The sequence below is a fragment of the Leptodactylus fuscus genome, chromosome 10 (assembly GCF_031893055.1).
Source record: "Leptodactylus fuscus isolate aLepFus1 chromosome 10, aLepFus1.hap2, whole genome shotgun sequence".
Taxonomy (NCBI): Eukaryota; Metazoa; Chordata; class Amphibia; order Anura; family Leptodactylidae; genus Leptodactylus; species Leptodactylus fuscus.
Genome location: NC_134274.1, coordinates 84805516 through 84822032, shown reverse-complemented (window position 1 = coordinate 84822032; position 16517 = coordinate 84805516). Strand labels below are relative to the sequence as shown.

At 51.5% G+C, this 16517-nt stretch overlaps 3 protein-coding genes across 3 annotated transcripts in view; 1 reads left to right on the top strand and 2 right to left on the bottom strand.

Annotated features, from left to right (window-relative positions):
* The window catches only part of LOC142219222 (histone H2B type 1-J-like), a 36079-nt gene extending 35677 nt beyond the window's left edge, over positions 1-402 (top strand). Inside the window, exon 3 of the mRNA XM_075288169.1 lies at positions 5-402. Coding sequence (XP_075144270.1) covers positions 5-349 — 345 coding nt within the window. The 3' untranslated portion in view covers positions 350-402. The remainder of the gene's footprint in view (positions 1-4) is intronic.
* A 452-nt stretch (positions 403-854) lies between these two features.
* On the bottom strand, positions 855-1182 carry LOC142219277 (histone H4). Its single transcript, XM_075288224.1, has one exon. The coding sequence runs from the start codon at positions 1180-1182 to the stop codon at positions 871-873; it is 312 nt and encodes a 103-aa protein (XP_075144325.1). The 3' UTR covers positions 855-870.
* Positions 1183-2337: 1155 nt separating this feature from the next.
* Positions 2338-3065, bottom strand: LOC142182975 (histone H1.03-like). The gene has a single exon (XM_075257812.1). It carries the CDS (start codon positions 3044-3046, stop codon positions 2360-2362), a length of 687 nt encoding a protein of 228 aa, XP_075113913.1. The 5' UTR covers positions 3047-3065; the 3' UTR covers positions 2338-2359.
* Between the last annotated feature and the right edge of the window lie 13452 nt (positions 3066-16517).

The window sequence follows — 16517 nt, the reverse complement described above, 5'->3', positions numbered from 1 at the left end:
CAAGAAGGGCTCCAAGAAAGCCGTGACCAAGGCCCAGAAGAAGGACGGCAAGAAGCGTAAGAGGGCCAGGAGGGAGAGCTATGCCATCTACGTGTACAAGGTGCTGAAGCAGGTCCACCCCGACACCGGCATTTCTTCCAAGGCCATGAGCATCATGAATTCCTTCGTCAACGACGTCTTTGAGCGCATCGCAGGAGAAGCCTCCCGCCTGGCTCACTATAACAAGCGCTCCACCATCACCTCCCGGGAGATCCAGACCTCCGTGCGCCTGCTGCTGCCCGGAGAGTTGGCCAAGCACGCCGTGTCCGAGGGCACCAAGGCCGTCACCAAGTACACCAGCGCCAAGTAATCGGCTCCATCACCTGCTCTGTACTATCACCCCAAAGGCTCTTCTAAGAGCCCCCCCACCCCTTCCACACTAGAGCTGCTGAGCCCTTCATTTCTGGTGTTTATTCCCCGGACCAGAGGCTTTATTTATCCCGATCCGTTTTGTCATTGTATTTATGGACGTTACACCGCACTGTTTGTATTATCCTCAAGGCGAAGGAACTTATCCGCCTGATAACCTCGTATCTATCGCGTGTATCTACATCTGCGCACACTGGCAAAGTAAAGGAGAAACTTTAGGCAGTGCACACTGTACAGCGACAGGAACGCTCTTAAGATTTATGCATTTGTTCACACGTTCCCTGAAGCTTAAGAGCGTTTATCTCCACGCTCTCCGGTATTCCTACAGTAGCCGCAGCGACAGCTCCAGCCCTAGAGGGCAGAGGAGAGGTGGGTGGCGGGGACAGCTCTGTTCTCAGGAGGATGTGGCGGCTCTGAGAAGAGCCTTTGGGTTATGTAGAAGAGAGTCGGGGAGCGGCGGAATTAACCTCCGAAGCCGTAGAGAGTGCGGCCCTGGCGCTTGAGCGCGTACACCACGTCCATGGCGGTGACGGTCTTCCTCTTGGCGTGCTCGGTGTAGGTGACGGCGTCACGGATGACGTTCTCCAGGAAGACTTTCAGGACACCGCGAGTCTCCTCATAGATGAGACCGGAGATGCGCTTGACGCCTCCTCTGCGAGCTAGACGGCGGATGGCAGGCTTGGTGATGCCCTGGATGTTATCCCGGAGCACCTTCCTGTGCCGCTTGGCACCGCCCTTGCCGAGACCTTTCCCTCCTTTACCGCGACCGGACATCTTCTGTGCTGCTGCTGACAGACTAGAATAAGCGTCCCTCCGCACAGCCGCCTTTTTATATAGAGAGTGGTCGGACCAGAAGGAGAACCCTGCTATGATGACGCAATTATGGGGCGTGTCCTGACGCCACTCCCCCCCTCCCCTGCTTTCCTCCTCTGATTGGCAGAACTTTCACCCGTTAGTGATTCGGAGCTTTCCCGCTCATATCCTACAGTTCTCGCCGCCTCTCCCTGTCCCTGCTGCCGCTCTCAGCTCGGCCCCGGAGACAATGGACGTCTGCCGGCTTTCTCCACCCGCCCCAGTGTCATCACAAACCTACTGCTGGGAGCCGGAGCTCCCCCAGACAAGTCATTCAGCTGCAGCACAGACAGTGCGTTATAAATACAAGAGAACACGCTGAACAGGAGGCAGCAAAGATCCGAGTTTCTGGGTCCAGAAGTGACCCCGAAATAACGGTGTGCGCTCTCAGGGGAGAACGAGCCTGGACGCCGGGAGGTTGTACTGGGGGAGAAGGGGATGAGGCTGGGTGACAAGAGCTCTCAGGGGAGCCCCCTCCTCAGCCTGTGTAGGAACGAGTAGTGTCAGGCGGGGGCTCCCCTGAGAGCGCTTGTCACCCAGCCTCATCCCCCTTCTCCCCCAGTACAACCTCCCGGGCGTCCAGGCTCGTTCCCCGCTGATCTGATACAGACCTGGGAGTATGTATCGTTTGTCCCCCTACCACAAGCACGCACACAGCCGCCCGCCGTACACCGCAGCGACCCCCGGCATCAGGCTGCATTCGGGACTGCAGGGATTGTGTAGCTCAGACATACTGACAATTCCTCCTCCTCCTCCTCCTCCCCCTTTATCCAGACAGAGGCCCCCGCCAGTAACGAGGAGGATGCGCGGCCAATCTACTGGATTACTGCCCCTATAAACCCTCAGCGGCCTCAGCTTTTAGTCCTCATTACTACCCCGCTGGACCGGTCACCTGGAGAAACCTGCGGGGATGTTACCCTGTAGTGACCGCTCATGTGTCGGTGCGGATACGGGAATGGAGCCCTGGTCATAGGATTGCCGTTAATATGACGCCCCCGCCCCCCCGCTGGCTGGGGAGATAGCGATCATACAGCTCTGCCGGGACAAGGTGGTGGCTCTGAGAAGAGCCTTTGTGGGACAAGTACAGGGCGGCTCGGGCTTATTTCTTAGCCGCGGGCTTCTTGGCTTTAGCAGCCTTCTTAGCCGGACTCTTGGCAGCTTTGGGCTTGGCCGCCTTCTTAGCTGGGCTCTTGGCAGCTTTGGGCTTAGCCGCCTTCTTAGCCGGGCTCTTCGTCACCTTCTTGGCTTTAGGAGCCGCCTTCGGCTTCTTGGGGCTCTTGGCCGCCTTCTTGGCGGCCGCGGCAGGCTTCTTGGCTTTCTTCGGGCTCTTGGCCGCGGTCGGCGCCTTCTTAGGAGACTTAGCCGCGGGCTTCTTGGCGGCAGCTTTCTTGGGCTTGGCCGCTGCAGGCTTCTTCTTGGCCGCCTTGTCCTTACTCTCCGCCTGCTTCTTGTTCAGCTTGAAGGAGCCGGAGGCGCCGCTGCCTTTCACCTGGATCAGGGTTCCCTTGGTCACCAGAGCCTTAAGGCCCAGCTTGACACGGCTGCGGTTCTTGTCTGTATCGTAGCCGCCAGCAGCCAGCACCTTCTTCAGGGCGGCCACAGACACCCCACTGCGCTCCTTGGAGGCGGACACGGCTTTGACGATCAGCTCGGACACGGTGGGACCGGAGGATTTCTTGCTCTTCTTGGCGCCCCCTGCGGCTGCTTTCTTCGGCTGCTTCTTGGATTTGGCGGCCGGTTCGGCGGGAGGGGGAGCAGCGGCAGCGGCGGGCGCGGTTTCTGCCATGATACGAATCGAGCTCTAATTCCTTTCCTAGACGGGAAAACACTGGGGCCGAAGCAGCCGCCGCCTCTTATATGCACAGCGGTGCGCACTGATTGGCTGCTGAGCGGCCTCGGCCTCACCTCCTATTGGCTGTCACTCAGCACAGGGCCAGAGTCAAGCTCCGCTCTCCCCGTGTGCTTCCCTGCCCGGGATCAGAGCCCATTACCGGCTAGAACCGGACAGGAGAGCTTCCATTCTTCGTGTCTCCCCACTCCCCGACATCCTCCCTAACAGTCCCTGGCCGTCACTGGCGGAGGTGCGGGGGTGGTGCGGAGAGGAGGCCCCGGGATTTCCGCCATAGCACCCCCACATCTGTCCATCACTATCTATGCAGGAAGATGAAACCGCTGCGGGAGCTGCCCCCTTCTATTCCCGGCGCTTGTCACCATCCCCGGGATCTTTACCACAAGCTCTATGCTACAGGAAGCTGATTGTACGATGCGGGGACAAGCTGGAGCTGCTGAGAGCCGGGGAGGGTAACACAGGCGGCGGCTCCGCTCACTGCCGGCTCCCTGTCCTCACATCAGATAGATACATATATATATATATATGTATATATACTGCAGACAGGGGGGCCGCTTCTCATGGGGCTCTGCCCTGCAGCAATGTCTATACACCGGGCAGAATAGAAAAGCGGGGACATTGTGTATATACAGCTGTCTGCACAGAGGCGTGTAGGATGGGATGATGGCTGGAGGTGATTTCAGTCTCCTGCAGTTACACGTATTATATAGGATGGGATGCATACAAGGTGATAGTGATCCAAACCTGACAATCACTACCATCATGAACTATTGAAAAGTTTGTCTTTGCTTCAATGTGTCAGTTTAGACCCTGTGCGATCTGTATGGCAATTACAATCCACAACCAACAGCACAGTAAGACACATTACAGATAGACACACGGCCATACAGCAAGTCGTTGTGTGGGGATTGCAGTCAGAAGTAGCAGCTCCAGGTGTCAGTGTGAAAGCGTGACTGCCCAAAAACTGGAAATAAAATATGATGACATCAATGACATTTCCGCCATATTTATGTTTTTATGACCATCCAGACGCCAGCAGATGATCCAGAAACCCTAACTATGTAGGAACCCTAAAATATGCTGGATATTGGCCAAGTGTCCCCAAGGGTTGCATCTGGGAATGGAGTATCATTGAAGCTGCAGGTCTGGCGTACCCCGACTTCTCAAAGCATTTGGGATCTCTTGTTAGGCACATTACACCGATATGTTTTATTCCCGGGAGTTATGGCGTATTCACAAAAGATGTATGATCAGATGGATCGGAGGGGCGGCTTATTAGCCTGTAGATCGATAGAACTACATCCTGCTGACAACCTCTGCCAGGCTAGAAAAAGGTCTGATTGATTTTATTTCCATATTCAGACAGATATGATCTTTGCTCCTGTCTATCTTATTGTGCCACATGTGGTCACAGCTCCCACCACTGCCCCTACTCAGCCAGACATGCCCTGAAACTAGTGGACATAAAACAGTGACAGCAGGTCCGCCAATAGGCCAGTACTACTGCTACTGGTGTCAGGGGCCCGGCCAGAGGACGCAGATCTGAGTTGAGCACATACGCGGCTGAAGCGAGGAGCTGACACAGGTCAGCTCCTCGCTTCGCCGCTGCCGCCTGTCTCGCTGACACATATGCGGCTGAAGAGAGGAGCTGACCTGTGTCAGCTCCTGACTTCGCCGCTGCCGCCTCTCTCGCTGACACATATGCGGCTGAGCCGGTGTCAGCTCCTCACTTCGCCGCTGCCGCCTCTCTCGGTGACACATATGCGGCTGAGCCGGAACCCGGCTCAGCCGCATATGTGTCAGCGAGAGAGACACCCAGCGGCGAAGCGTGGAGCTGACCCGTGTCAGCTCCTTCCTTCAGCCGCATGTGTCAACGAGAGAGACGCGCAGAGAGCGGCGAGGGAGCGGAGGAGAAGGTAAGTTTAATGTGGAGGTGGAACGTGAATCTGGGGGCAGATGAAGAAGAGGACGGCATGACACTGTGGGGACATGAATCTGGGGACAGATGAAAGAGAGGACGGAATGACACTGGGGCAGATGAAGGAGGGGACGGCATGACACTGTGGGGACATGAATCTGGGGGCAGAGATGGGGACATGAATCTGGGGGCAGAGATGGAGAGGGGACATGAATCTGGGGGGACATGAATCTGGGGGCAGAGATGGAGGGGACATGAAACTGGGGGCAGAGATGTGGGGACATGAATCCCTGGGCAGAGATGGAAGGGGGACATGAAACTGGGGGCAGATGAAGGGTGTATATGAAACTGGGGGAGAGATAGAGGGGGGACATATAATTTACGGGTGACTGTAGGAGGATTATACTGTGTGTGGGCACATGAAAAATTAATGAGTGGGCGGAGTCAACACAAAAGTGGGTGGGGCTAAATTTGTTGCGGCGCGCTAAGCGCGCCACACATTTTGTCCCTCTTTTAGCTCTTCAAAAGTTGGGAGGTATGGAGATGGGGGGACATGAATCTGGGGGCAGAGATGGAGGGACATGAATCTGTGGGCAGAAATGTGGGGACATGAATCGGGGGGCAGAGATGGAGGGGACATGAATCTGGGGGCAGAGATGGAGGGGACATGAATCTGAGGGCAGATGAAGGGTGTATATGAAGCTAGGGGAGAGACGGAGGGGGACATATAATTTACGGGTGACTGTAGGAGGATTATACAGTGTGCGGGCAAATGGGAAATTAATGAGTAGGCGGAGTCAACATAACAGTGGGTGGGGCTAAATTTCTCGCGGCGCGCAAAGCAAAAATGGCAGGGGGGGGGGGCAGACACTTAGGCTTTATGGGGCCCCAAAATTCCTGATGGCGGCCCTGAGTGACAGGATGTATCATTCGCAGTGGCAGGGCTGTTGGGTACCATCACATGGTGCAGGAGGATTCAATGGTATGGGCTGTATTCTGTGATACTCCTTAGGATATGTGATATTCTCTACATAGTTCATACCATCACCAATAGACAGATAAGCCAATGTGGACAGCAAGAGCCCCGGGGCCAGGCACCAATTCCAACATGGCAGCAGACTAGTGGTTATAAGCCAAGTTGCTCATCTGAAGAGTCTGACTTTCCCTATGCCTATCCCGAAACACGCCATCAGGTATATTCTGTTACCCTAGACCATCCAGACTTCAGGGCTACTGGGTGTCAGATTAGCAGAACGCACTGTACTGTCATTTATGTGAGGCTTGTACTAGAACTAGAACAGTCATAGCGACTAGAGATGAGCGAACAGTGTTCTATCGAACACATGTTCGATCGGATATCAGGCTGTTCGATGTGTTCGATTCGAATCGAACATCACGTGGCAAACTCCAAAAAAAATTGATTCCCCTCCCACCTTCCCTGGCGCATTTTTTTGCACCAATAACAGCGCAGGGGAGGTGGGACAGGAACTACGACAACGGGGGCATTGAAAAAAATCGGAAAAAGTCATTGGCTGCCGAAATCAGGTGACCTCCATTTTAGACGAATAGTGGATTTCAAATCCGGGTCATATGAGAATGTGAACTGTGTGAGTAAGAGACAGGGATAGCTGTACAGGCAGGGATAGCTAGGGATAACCTTTATTTAGGTAGGAATGTTATTAAAAATAACTTTTTGGGGCTCTATCGGGTGTGTAATTGTGATTTTTGTGAGATAAACCTTTTCCCATAGGAATGCATTGGACAGCGCTGATTGGCCAGAGTACGGAATTTGACCAATCAGCGCTGGCTCTGCTGGAGGAGGAGGAGTCTAAGATCACTCCACACCAGTCTCCATTCTGGTCCGACCTTAGACTCCGCCTCCTCCAGCAGAGCCAGCGCTGATTGGTCGAATTCCGTACTCTGGCCAATCTGCGCTGGCCAATGCATTCTATTAGCCTGATGAAGTAGAGCTGAATGTGTGTGCTTAGCTCAACTACGCTGGTGGAGTAGTTGAGCTAAGCACACACATTCAGCTCTGCTTCATCAGGCTTATAGAATGCATTGGCCAATCAGCGCTGGCCAATGCATTCTATTAGCGTGAGCTGAGTGTGCACAAGGGTTCTAGTGCACCCTCGGCTCTGTTACATCTGATGGGCTGACCAGCACACGGTGTAGTTGAGCAGAACTGGCTCAACACAGCTGAGTCTCTGCATACCCATAGGAATGCATTGGCCAGCCTTCGGCCAATCAGTGCTGGCTCTGCCGAAGGAGGCGGAGTCTAAGGTCGGACCTGAATGGAATACGGAATTCGACCAATCAGCGCTGTCCAATGCATTCCTATGGGAAAAAGTTAGCTTGCGAAAACCGCAAGCTGACAGGGATTTCCATGAAATAAAGTGACTTTTATGCCCCTAGACATGCTGTCCCAGTGTCATTTCAAGGTGTTGGTATCATTTCCTGGGGTGTCATAGTGGACTTGGTGACCCTCCAGACACGGATTTGGGTTTCCCCCTTAACGAGTATATGTTCCCCATAGCCTATAATGGGGTTTGAAACCCGTTCGAACACTCGAACAGTGAGCGGCTGTTCGAATCGGATTTCGAACCTCGAACATTTTAGTGTTCGCTCATCTCTAATAGCGACCCCTCGCTCCACCTTACTTAAGTCTATGTAAAGGAAACGGATACCTCCTGGGAGCTAAAGAGGAAATGAAGGTGGAGAAGTCAGGACTGCAAAAGTGTTATAACCTGAGCTGTGCCTACCAGGCAATAAGGCAATCTTTAGAAATCATGACAGATAAAGATTTATGACCGGAGCAGCCATTGACACAGGCAAGCCAAATACATAGTCCTCTCTCCTCGTAGGATTTTATAACTAGCCCACGAAAAATGAAGAATAGTGGTCGCCTTAGGCAAGGGTGATGTCATCAGGATTCGGCGCAATCAGTTCTTCTTCATCCGTCTCGGGTTTCTAAAAGATAGCAATTGTATGTAAGGTTATCGTACCATGACAGAGATATCCAATACATGGAAGCCCAGGCACAGGGCGGACAAGTCACATTTCCAGGCATAAGTCACGGTTGGGCGGACAAGTCACATTTCCAGGCATAAGTCACGGTTGGGCGGACAAGTCACATTTGCCGGCATAAGTCACAGTTGGGCGGACAAGTCACATTTGCCAGCATAAGTCACGGTTGGGCGGACAAGTCACATTTGCCAGCATAAGTCACGGTTGGGCGGACAAGTCACATTTGCCAGCATAAGTCACATTTGCCAGCATAAGTCACATTTGCCAGCATAAGTCACATTTGCCAGCATAAGTCACATTTGCCAGCATAAGTCACATTTGCCAGCATAAGTCACATTTGCCAGCATAAGTCACATTTGCCGGCATAAGTCACATTTCCCGGCATAAGTCACATTTCCCGGCATAAGTCACGGTTGGGCTTAATAGTCGGGCCCAGAGAGATTACCATGAGTGCTATCTCTGGCAGTGGGCTTAATAGTCGGCCCCGGAGGGTCGGCGGTGGGGCTTAATAGTCGGGCCCGGAGAGAGTTCCAGGGATGGCTGTTTGTCAGGGGGCTTAATGGTGGGGTCCGATCCGCCTCCCGTGGAAGCCTGCCTGGGGGAGCGGTGAGGACTCTCGAGGGCCAGCGGAAGGAAGAGGTAGTGCTGTTTTTGACTCCGGCGGAAAGTGCCGGGAGATGTGGAGTTGGAGGGTTGCCCCGAGGCGAGGTCTGCAGGGAGAACCGGGTTCCGGACCGGGCGGGCCTAGGGGAGGCAAGTCGGGCCGGGGCTCACCCTCCTGGGCAGGGTCCGAGGGGAGCTTCCCCCTGAGAGAACTTCCACTTCCGCAGACACTTTGAAAAAAAATCGGAGCCCCCGAGGAGGCCTTCCTGCAGCGAGCGCCAGACCGGGATGGGGCTCACCCTCCTGGGCAGGGCCGAGGGGAGCTTCCCCCTGAGAGAATTTCCACTTCCGTAGACACTTTGTCAAAATTTCAACTTTCAAAATACTTCCGCGGGCCAGATTTCACTCCGGCGATCGGCGGCGTCATGCCTGCGGCGGTGCACCTCGGGCGGTACAAGTCTACCTTGTCTGCTTTAATCCTCTTGATTTCCCGGCACACCAGAGACTCCTTGAGGATCAGACATTCGGATTGCAATTTACTGCAAAGCCTCATTAGCACAAGATTCAGAAAGCCACTTAAGTCTTACGTTTTGCAGCAACTGTGGTTTTCTTTGATAATAATAATAACAACAACAACAACAACAACAACAACAACAACAACAACAACAACAACAACAACAACAACAACAACAATAATAATAATAATAATAATAATAATAATAATAATAATAATAATAAATTTATTTATATATCGCCAACATATTCCGCAGCACTGTACATTTTGTAGGGTTCAAATACAGACAGATACATAACAAAGAACGTCATTTCACACAATGGGACTGAGGGCCCTGCTCACAAGAGCTTACTATCTATGAGGTAGAGGGGGGGTGACACAAGAGGTAGGAGGGGCGGCATTGCTTATACAGGGGTCAGACACTTTTGTAATAGAGGTTACTGTCATTACACAAACAAAACTTTATGAGCCATCACTAGTGGTGTCCTGTAACATGTGGATGGAGCTTGGACAAATAAAGTTATCTGGAAAAGACATCATATCATGTGGGGTAATGTGGGAGCGGGGACAGAGGAGGGTTAAATTTTGGGGATTCTAATTATAGCATGGAAGGGTTTACGTTAGAAATTGTGATAGGCCTGTCTGAAAAGATGTGTCGTTAGTTTGCATTTGGAACTGTAGAAATTGGGAGTTAATCTTATTGTCCAGGGTAGAGCATTCCAGAGAAGTGATGCAGCTCGGGAGAAGTCTTGTATACGAGCGTGGGAGGTTCTGATAATAGGGGATGTAAGTGTTAGGCCATTGAGTGAACGGAGAGCACGGGTTGGGCAGTAGACGGAGATGAGGGAGGAAATGTAGGGAGGTGCGGCATTATGGAGAGCCTTGTGGAGGAGGATGATAACTTTATATTTTATTCTATAATGAATAGGCAGCCAGTGTAGCAACTGGCACAGACCCGAGGCATCGCTGTAGTGTCTAGCCTGATAGATGAGCCTGGCCGCTGCATTCAGAATAGATTGTAGAGGGGAGAGTTTAGTGAGGGGAAGACCGATTAGTAAGGCGTTACAGTAGTCAAGGCGAGAATGAATCAGAGAGACAATAAGTGTCTTTAGTGTTTCTCTGGTGAGGAAAGGGCGTATTCTGGAGATGTTTTTGAGGAGGAGGTGACATGAACGTGCGAGTGATTCAATATGCGGGGTGAAGGAAAGGTCTGCGTCAAACATGACCCCGAGGCAGCAGGCATGCTGCCTAGGAGTTATAGTAAGGCCTGACACTGCAATGGATATATCAGGGACAGATCTGTTAGATGGTGGAAACAGTAGTAGTTCAGTCTTAGAGAGATTTAGTTTCAGATAGAGCGAGGACATGATATTAGAGACAGCAGAAAGACAGTCACTAGTGTTCTGTATGAGTGCAGGGGTGATGTCAGAGATAAGAGGGGAACCAGGAGAGCGCAGTGGCGTTGAGGCCGACTGAGCGGAGCATAGTGAGGAGGAGAAGATGATGATCAATAGTGTCAAAAGCTGCAGAGAGGTCCAGAAGAATAAGAAGAGAGAAGTCACCATTGGATTTAGCCATTAGGAGATCATTGGAGACTTTTGCGAGAGCCATTTCAGTAGAGTGCAGAGATTGTAAGGGGTCAAGCAGAGAGTTAGCAGAGAGATAGCGGTTTAAACGAGAATAGACCAGGCGTTCCAAAAGTTTAGAGATGAAGGGCGGGTTAGAGATGGGTCGATAGTTAGCAGCACAGGGTGGGGTTTTTCCAATAGCGGAGTTATAACAGCATGCTTGAAGGAGGATGGAGAGAGAGAGAGAGAGAAAGAGAAAGAGAAAGAGAAGAGAGAGAGAGAGAGAGAGAGAGAGAGAGAGAGAGAGAGAGAGAGAGAGAGAGAGAGAGAGAGAGAGAGAGAGAGAGAGAGAGAGAGAGAGAGAGAGAGAGAGAGAGAGAGAGAGAGAGAGAGAGATTAAATATTTTAGTAAGGCAAGTCGTGACAGCAGGCGACAGAGGTTGGAGAAGGTGCGAGGGGAAGGGGTCACTACTGCAGGTTGTAGGGCGAGATGAAGAAAGTAGCTGAGAGACTTCCTCTTCTGTAACAGGTTGAAAAGATGAGAAAAGACAGTCTGAAGTGCGGTTGGTGAGGGGATCAGGGCGGTGAAGTAGAGTAAGAGAACAATCGATGTAATCTTTGTGCAGGGCCAGCTGAGACGTAGTGAGGTCATTATGAGATTTAATTGAAGGATATGCGCTTTCTAGAGTAGAGACTCGACTGTCTATATGATGAAGTTCCGCTCTAATATCCTCAAGTTGCTGAAGAACTGGGTCTAGGGCGGCTGACAGAGCTTGTTGTAGAAATGTTCTTAAGAAGGTGCTATCCTCCAGGCGGTCCTGGTCAATATTACTCTCAGCATCCGAGTCATCACCTGTGTCAGGCTCCCTATTGTGGTCAGGCGCCATTTTCAGCGATCCGGCGGGAGATTGTCGATTTTTCTTTCTAAGATACTTTTGCAAGTCACTTTGGAGTTTAGTTTGATTGGGAGTACCAGCGAGGTCTGTGCCTTTGTCTTTATTTGGTTTAACCATCTTGATGGATGCAATATAAGTGAGGGAGAGGGACGAGGTCAAGACTATAACATCTAGCAAACAGAGAGCATCAGTCTAAATGACAACATAGACAAGAGTGTTCTTGGAGATTCACTTAGGTACAGGGAGGGGAGAGGTCCCCAAATATCAATAGGTAAGGTTGACAATCTCAGCGTCTAGGCAGACAGTCGTCCTCTGCAAGCGAGGTATCAGGTATAATTGGGTTCTACGTCTCTTAGTGCAGTAGTGGGGATGATATTCCTGTAGGTAAGACAGCCTTTCCCAATCTTAACTGCTACGACTAATCCACAGGGGAGGTTCGGATGAGACCCTGTTAGAGAAGGCGGCAGGGGGCTGCAGGGGAGGGCAAGAAAGCCCAGGTGTGGGAGTGCGGAAAGAATGTAGAATAACTCTAGCCGAGGACCGTAGATATCGAGGGTCAGGGACACCACTTATGGGATATGAATGTAAAACTTTCCGGAGAGGAGATATAGGGGAGGAGGGTAGCAGAAGGGTTTATTAAAGCAGACAAGGCCGGAGGACCTGATGGTATAAGCGCAAGAGTTCTTAAAATGTGCAGTGACCAGCTGTGTGGTATTATTACACACATGTACAATACGAGTCTAAAGCTGGGAGTGGTACCTCGACTGTGGAAAACATCTTGTGTGGTGCCAGTCCCAAAGATACCCAACCCGGTGGGCTACAATGACTACCGACCCGTAGCACTGACATCTCACCTGATGAAGGTCCCAGAGAGACTGGTCCTGACACACCTACACCCCCTAGTGAGCTCCGCTCTGGACCCCCTCCAGTTTGCCTATCGGCCGGGCATTGGGGTAGATGACGCCATCATCCACCTTCTTCATAGAGTTCTCTCTCACCTAGAGAAACCCGGGAACACTGTGAGAATATTGTTCTTTGACTTCTCCAGTGCGTTCAACACCATTCAGCAAGGGCTACTGAGGGAAAAGCTGAACCTTGGTGGAGTGGACCATCACCTGTCCAACTGGACCCTAGACTACCTGACAACCCGCCCTCAGTATGTGAGAGCCCGGGACTGTGTGTCTGACACTGTGATCTGTAGTACGGGGGCACCACAAGGTCCAGTTCTTGCCCCATTTCTCTTCACACTGTACACTGCTGACTTCAGGCACAACTCATCCAGCTGTTACTTACAGAAGTCCTCCGATGACTCTGCTATAGTCGGCCTTATCACTGATGGCGACGATAGGGAATACAGAGACTTAAACCTGGACTTTGTTGAATGGTGCCAGCGGAACCAGCTCAGTATTAATGCTGGGAAGACCAAGGAGATGGTGGTGGACTTTAGTAAACGGAGAGGTGCTCCGACCCCGGTGGAGATCCAGGGAATATGTATTGAGATAGTCAGGACCTGTAAGTACCTGGGCGTGCTCCTCACTAATAAACTAGACTGGGCTGATCACCTGGAGGCGCTGCACAGAAAGGGCCACAGCAGACTCTACCTGCTCAGGTGGCTGAGGGCCTTCGGAGTCCAGGGGACACTTCTTAGGGCCTTCTTCAACTCTGTGGTTGCCTCAGCCATCTTTTTCGGTGTGGCCTGCTGGGGGTGCAGTCCATCAACCAGGGACAGAAACAGACGTGACAGGCTGATCAGGAGGGCCAGCTCTGTCCTGGGGAGCCCCCTGGACCCAGTACAGGTGGTGGGTGACAGAAGGATACTGTCTGTGGTGACCTCCATGCGGGAGAACAAATCCCACCCCATGTATGGGACCTTGATGGGACTTGGCAGCACTGTAAGTGACCGTCTGCTTCACCCCAAGTGTGAGAAGAAGCTATCGCAGGTCCTTCCTTCCAACCGCGACCGGGCTGTATAATTTACATCAGACCAAGCGAAGACACTCCGCACAGACAACTAAATGACTATGACGATGACCATGAAGTCTTCCTTCTTTCTCTTCCGTTCCTTAGCTGCCATGGACTCCTAGTATATCTTCTCTTCTCAGCATATGTGTGTCTGCGTCTGTATTATATTACTGTGTATTATCCTGTATTACTAGGCTGCTGTAACATGCTGGAATTTCCCCAATGTAGGACTATTAAAGGATTATCTTATCTTATCATAGGTCCTCAAGTGCAGATTAATGTGGCCTGCTACTGTTTCCAACTCCAGGGGAAGGGAGAAATGCAGATTCGGCTCACCTCCATGTCAGGATACGAGTGGGTTAAACTGAAGGGCAGCTGCAGGCGTCTCAGTGTAGTTGGTCTGTAGCTGCTGCTTCATGCAGAGAGGCAGGCTGCGCTCCAAGATGGGTAGGTCTGGAGCTGGGCGCAAATCACAGCCGGATAGCTGTCCGGCAAGTCACACCCCTTCTTCCGGATCTGGGTTCTGCGTAGAAGTCACATCAGGGGCCGGCCCTTACACTTTAGGCTAGGGATCCTAGTGAGGCCTACTCAAAATGGCTGCCGGGTCTGGGAGAAGAGATCCAGAATCTGAGGTTCCGTACCTCGAAATACCTCCTCTCCAGGCTGCTCCAGAACCAGAAGCAGCTGTGATGTCGCGGGAGATGTCTCCTGCGCTCCGCAGGCCGTGGTGACTCCAGAAGAAGGCAGGCCGCAAAAAAAACAAAATGGCGGTCGTGACTCCTATGATCAGCTGCCCGGTAAAGTAAGAGAGCTGGATGAAGGCAGTAAGTGTCTGGAACGCGCCAGAGGTCCTCTCCTGGGTCGGATGAGCGGTCCAGAGCTGCGAGGGACTACGCCGGGAGCTGGAACAAGTCGGCAGCAGGTAAGTCCAAAAACAAGATGGCGGCCGGGTCCTGTGGGACAGAAGGCCGCAACAGTTTATATCCTCAGGAGCGCTGTAAAAGTGTGAAATAACACCCCAAAATAGCAGACAGAGGCTTGGAGGAGAGCCTCGGGGTTGTTATCTGTATGGATGGCTGAGATCACCGCCGGTAAGAAACGGATGAAAGTGTCCAAGTCAGGAGCTCACAGCAGACGCGACCGCTCTGGTTGCCGGCTAGCCATGCCCCCTCCCCCTCCCACAGTATATCTATCCCTGTCTCACAGTCACATAGTTCACAGTCTCATATGAACCGAATCTGAAATCCCCCATTCATATGAAGCGGAGGTCACCTGATTCAGCCAGCCAATTACTTTTTCTGACTTTTTTTTTTTTTTTTTTCGATGCCGCGGTTGTCGTAGTTCCTGTCCCACCTCCCCTGCACAGTTATTGGTGCAAAAAAAAAAAAAAAGAAAGAAAAAGCGCCAGGGAAGGTGGGAGGGGATACAAATTTTTAGTGCGTTTGCCGCGTGGTATTCAATTGGAATGGAATATCTTGAGCAGCCTGAATACCAATTCGATGGAACGCTGTTGGCTCATCTCTAATCCCTACTGATCCCTTAGACTGTTAGGACCCCACAGATCAACTGTTTCTCGGAGCAGGCAAATCCCATTATTGTTTAAATGTGGGGCGCTGCTTATTCGCTGTGTTCTTACAACCGCAGTTGTGGGTACTGTAGTTGTACCCTGTTCAAGTGTATGAGATGCCGCTGCAGCACCCATAACCATTTCAAACAAGAATATGTTGTAGGGAGGGGCCCCAGTCAGTAGAACATCCCGTCAGAGGGCCCCCGCATAATATAGTGCCATTCTTAAGTGATATGCAGGTTATTTGGGAGCCACCGCCAAAGGACTGCGAGACAGCACCTGGAATTTGGGACTGTTCTGCTGTATTCAGGAGGGCCGAGAGGGCTCCCTCGCTGCCATAGGGTACAGTTCGGGTTCACTAGTTGTCCTATATTTAAAGTAGTTCTGTGCACAATCCTTTTGGGTGATGTTATTCAGCTCCTGCATATGATGTACAGCATTACCTAGAATCGAACAGGAGGGCTGGTGGAGGATGGAGCAATTGGGGAATATATCATTGCCTGTCAGCCATTGCCTGTTGGAATAATCCAATCGGTATTGGCCTAATGGTCATCAGTCTTTGGGGACGGCATTATGTGGTGCGGAACAGGTCTGTGTAAAATGTAGAGGGGTGCAGCATAAGGCGCGGGGCGCCGTACCAGGCGAGACGACGTAGCAGCATACTGCACTATTTTGCCTTTTCTTTTTTTTTTTTTTTTTTTCTCCCCTTATTCTGCAGATGACACCTTCTGTACGTAAACCTGAGCTGTAAAGCCGGAGGAGATATAGGCAGTGACGGTGACGGCTCCTACAGGTTTATGTTTGTGTAAAGACAGTCACCACTATTACAATATTGTCTGACCCCTGTATAAGCAATGCCGCCCCTGCTACCTCTTGTGCCACCCCCTTTACCTCACAGATTGTAAGCTCTTGCGAGCAGGGCCCTCAGTCCCATTGTGTGACGTGACTATTTCTTTGTAATGCATTTTTCTCTCTGTATTTGAACCCTACAAGTTGTACAGCGCTGCAGAATACGTTGGCACTATAAAAATAAAATGTATTATTCTATTATTATTCATCATCTGTTTTCCCTTAGTCCTAACAACAGCACAAGCTCCTTTTAGTTCATTCTGTTCATGCCCCTCTTCATGGGGCGTGTAGCACAGCGTCGGATGAGTACGCAAGGCAGAGTGTCAGGAGATGAATATGAAGAGGGGCGTGAAGAGAATTAAGAACTAAGGGGCGGCGAGAGGTTATGACGTGGGGGTGCTCGGAGCAAGAGGGGCAATCCCCCTGAGTTCCATGAGCGGGATTTGCATACTGCAATAAACAGATTTTGACAGAAACAGCAAAGAGGAGAAGAAGAGACTGGAA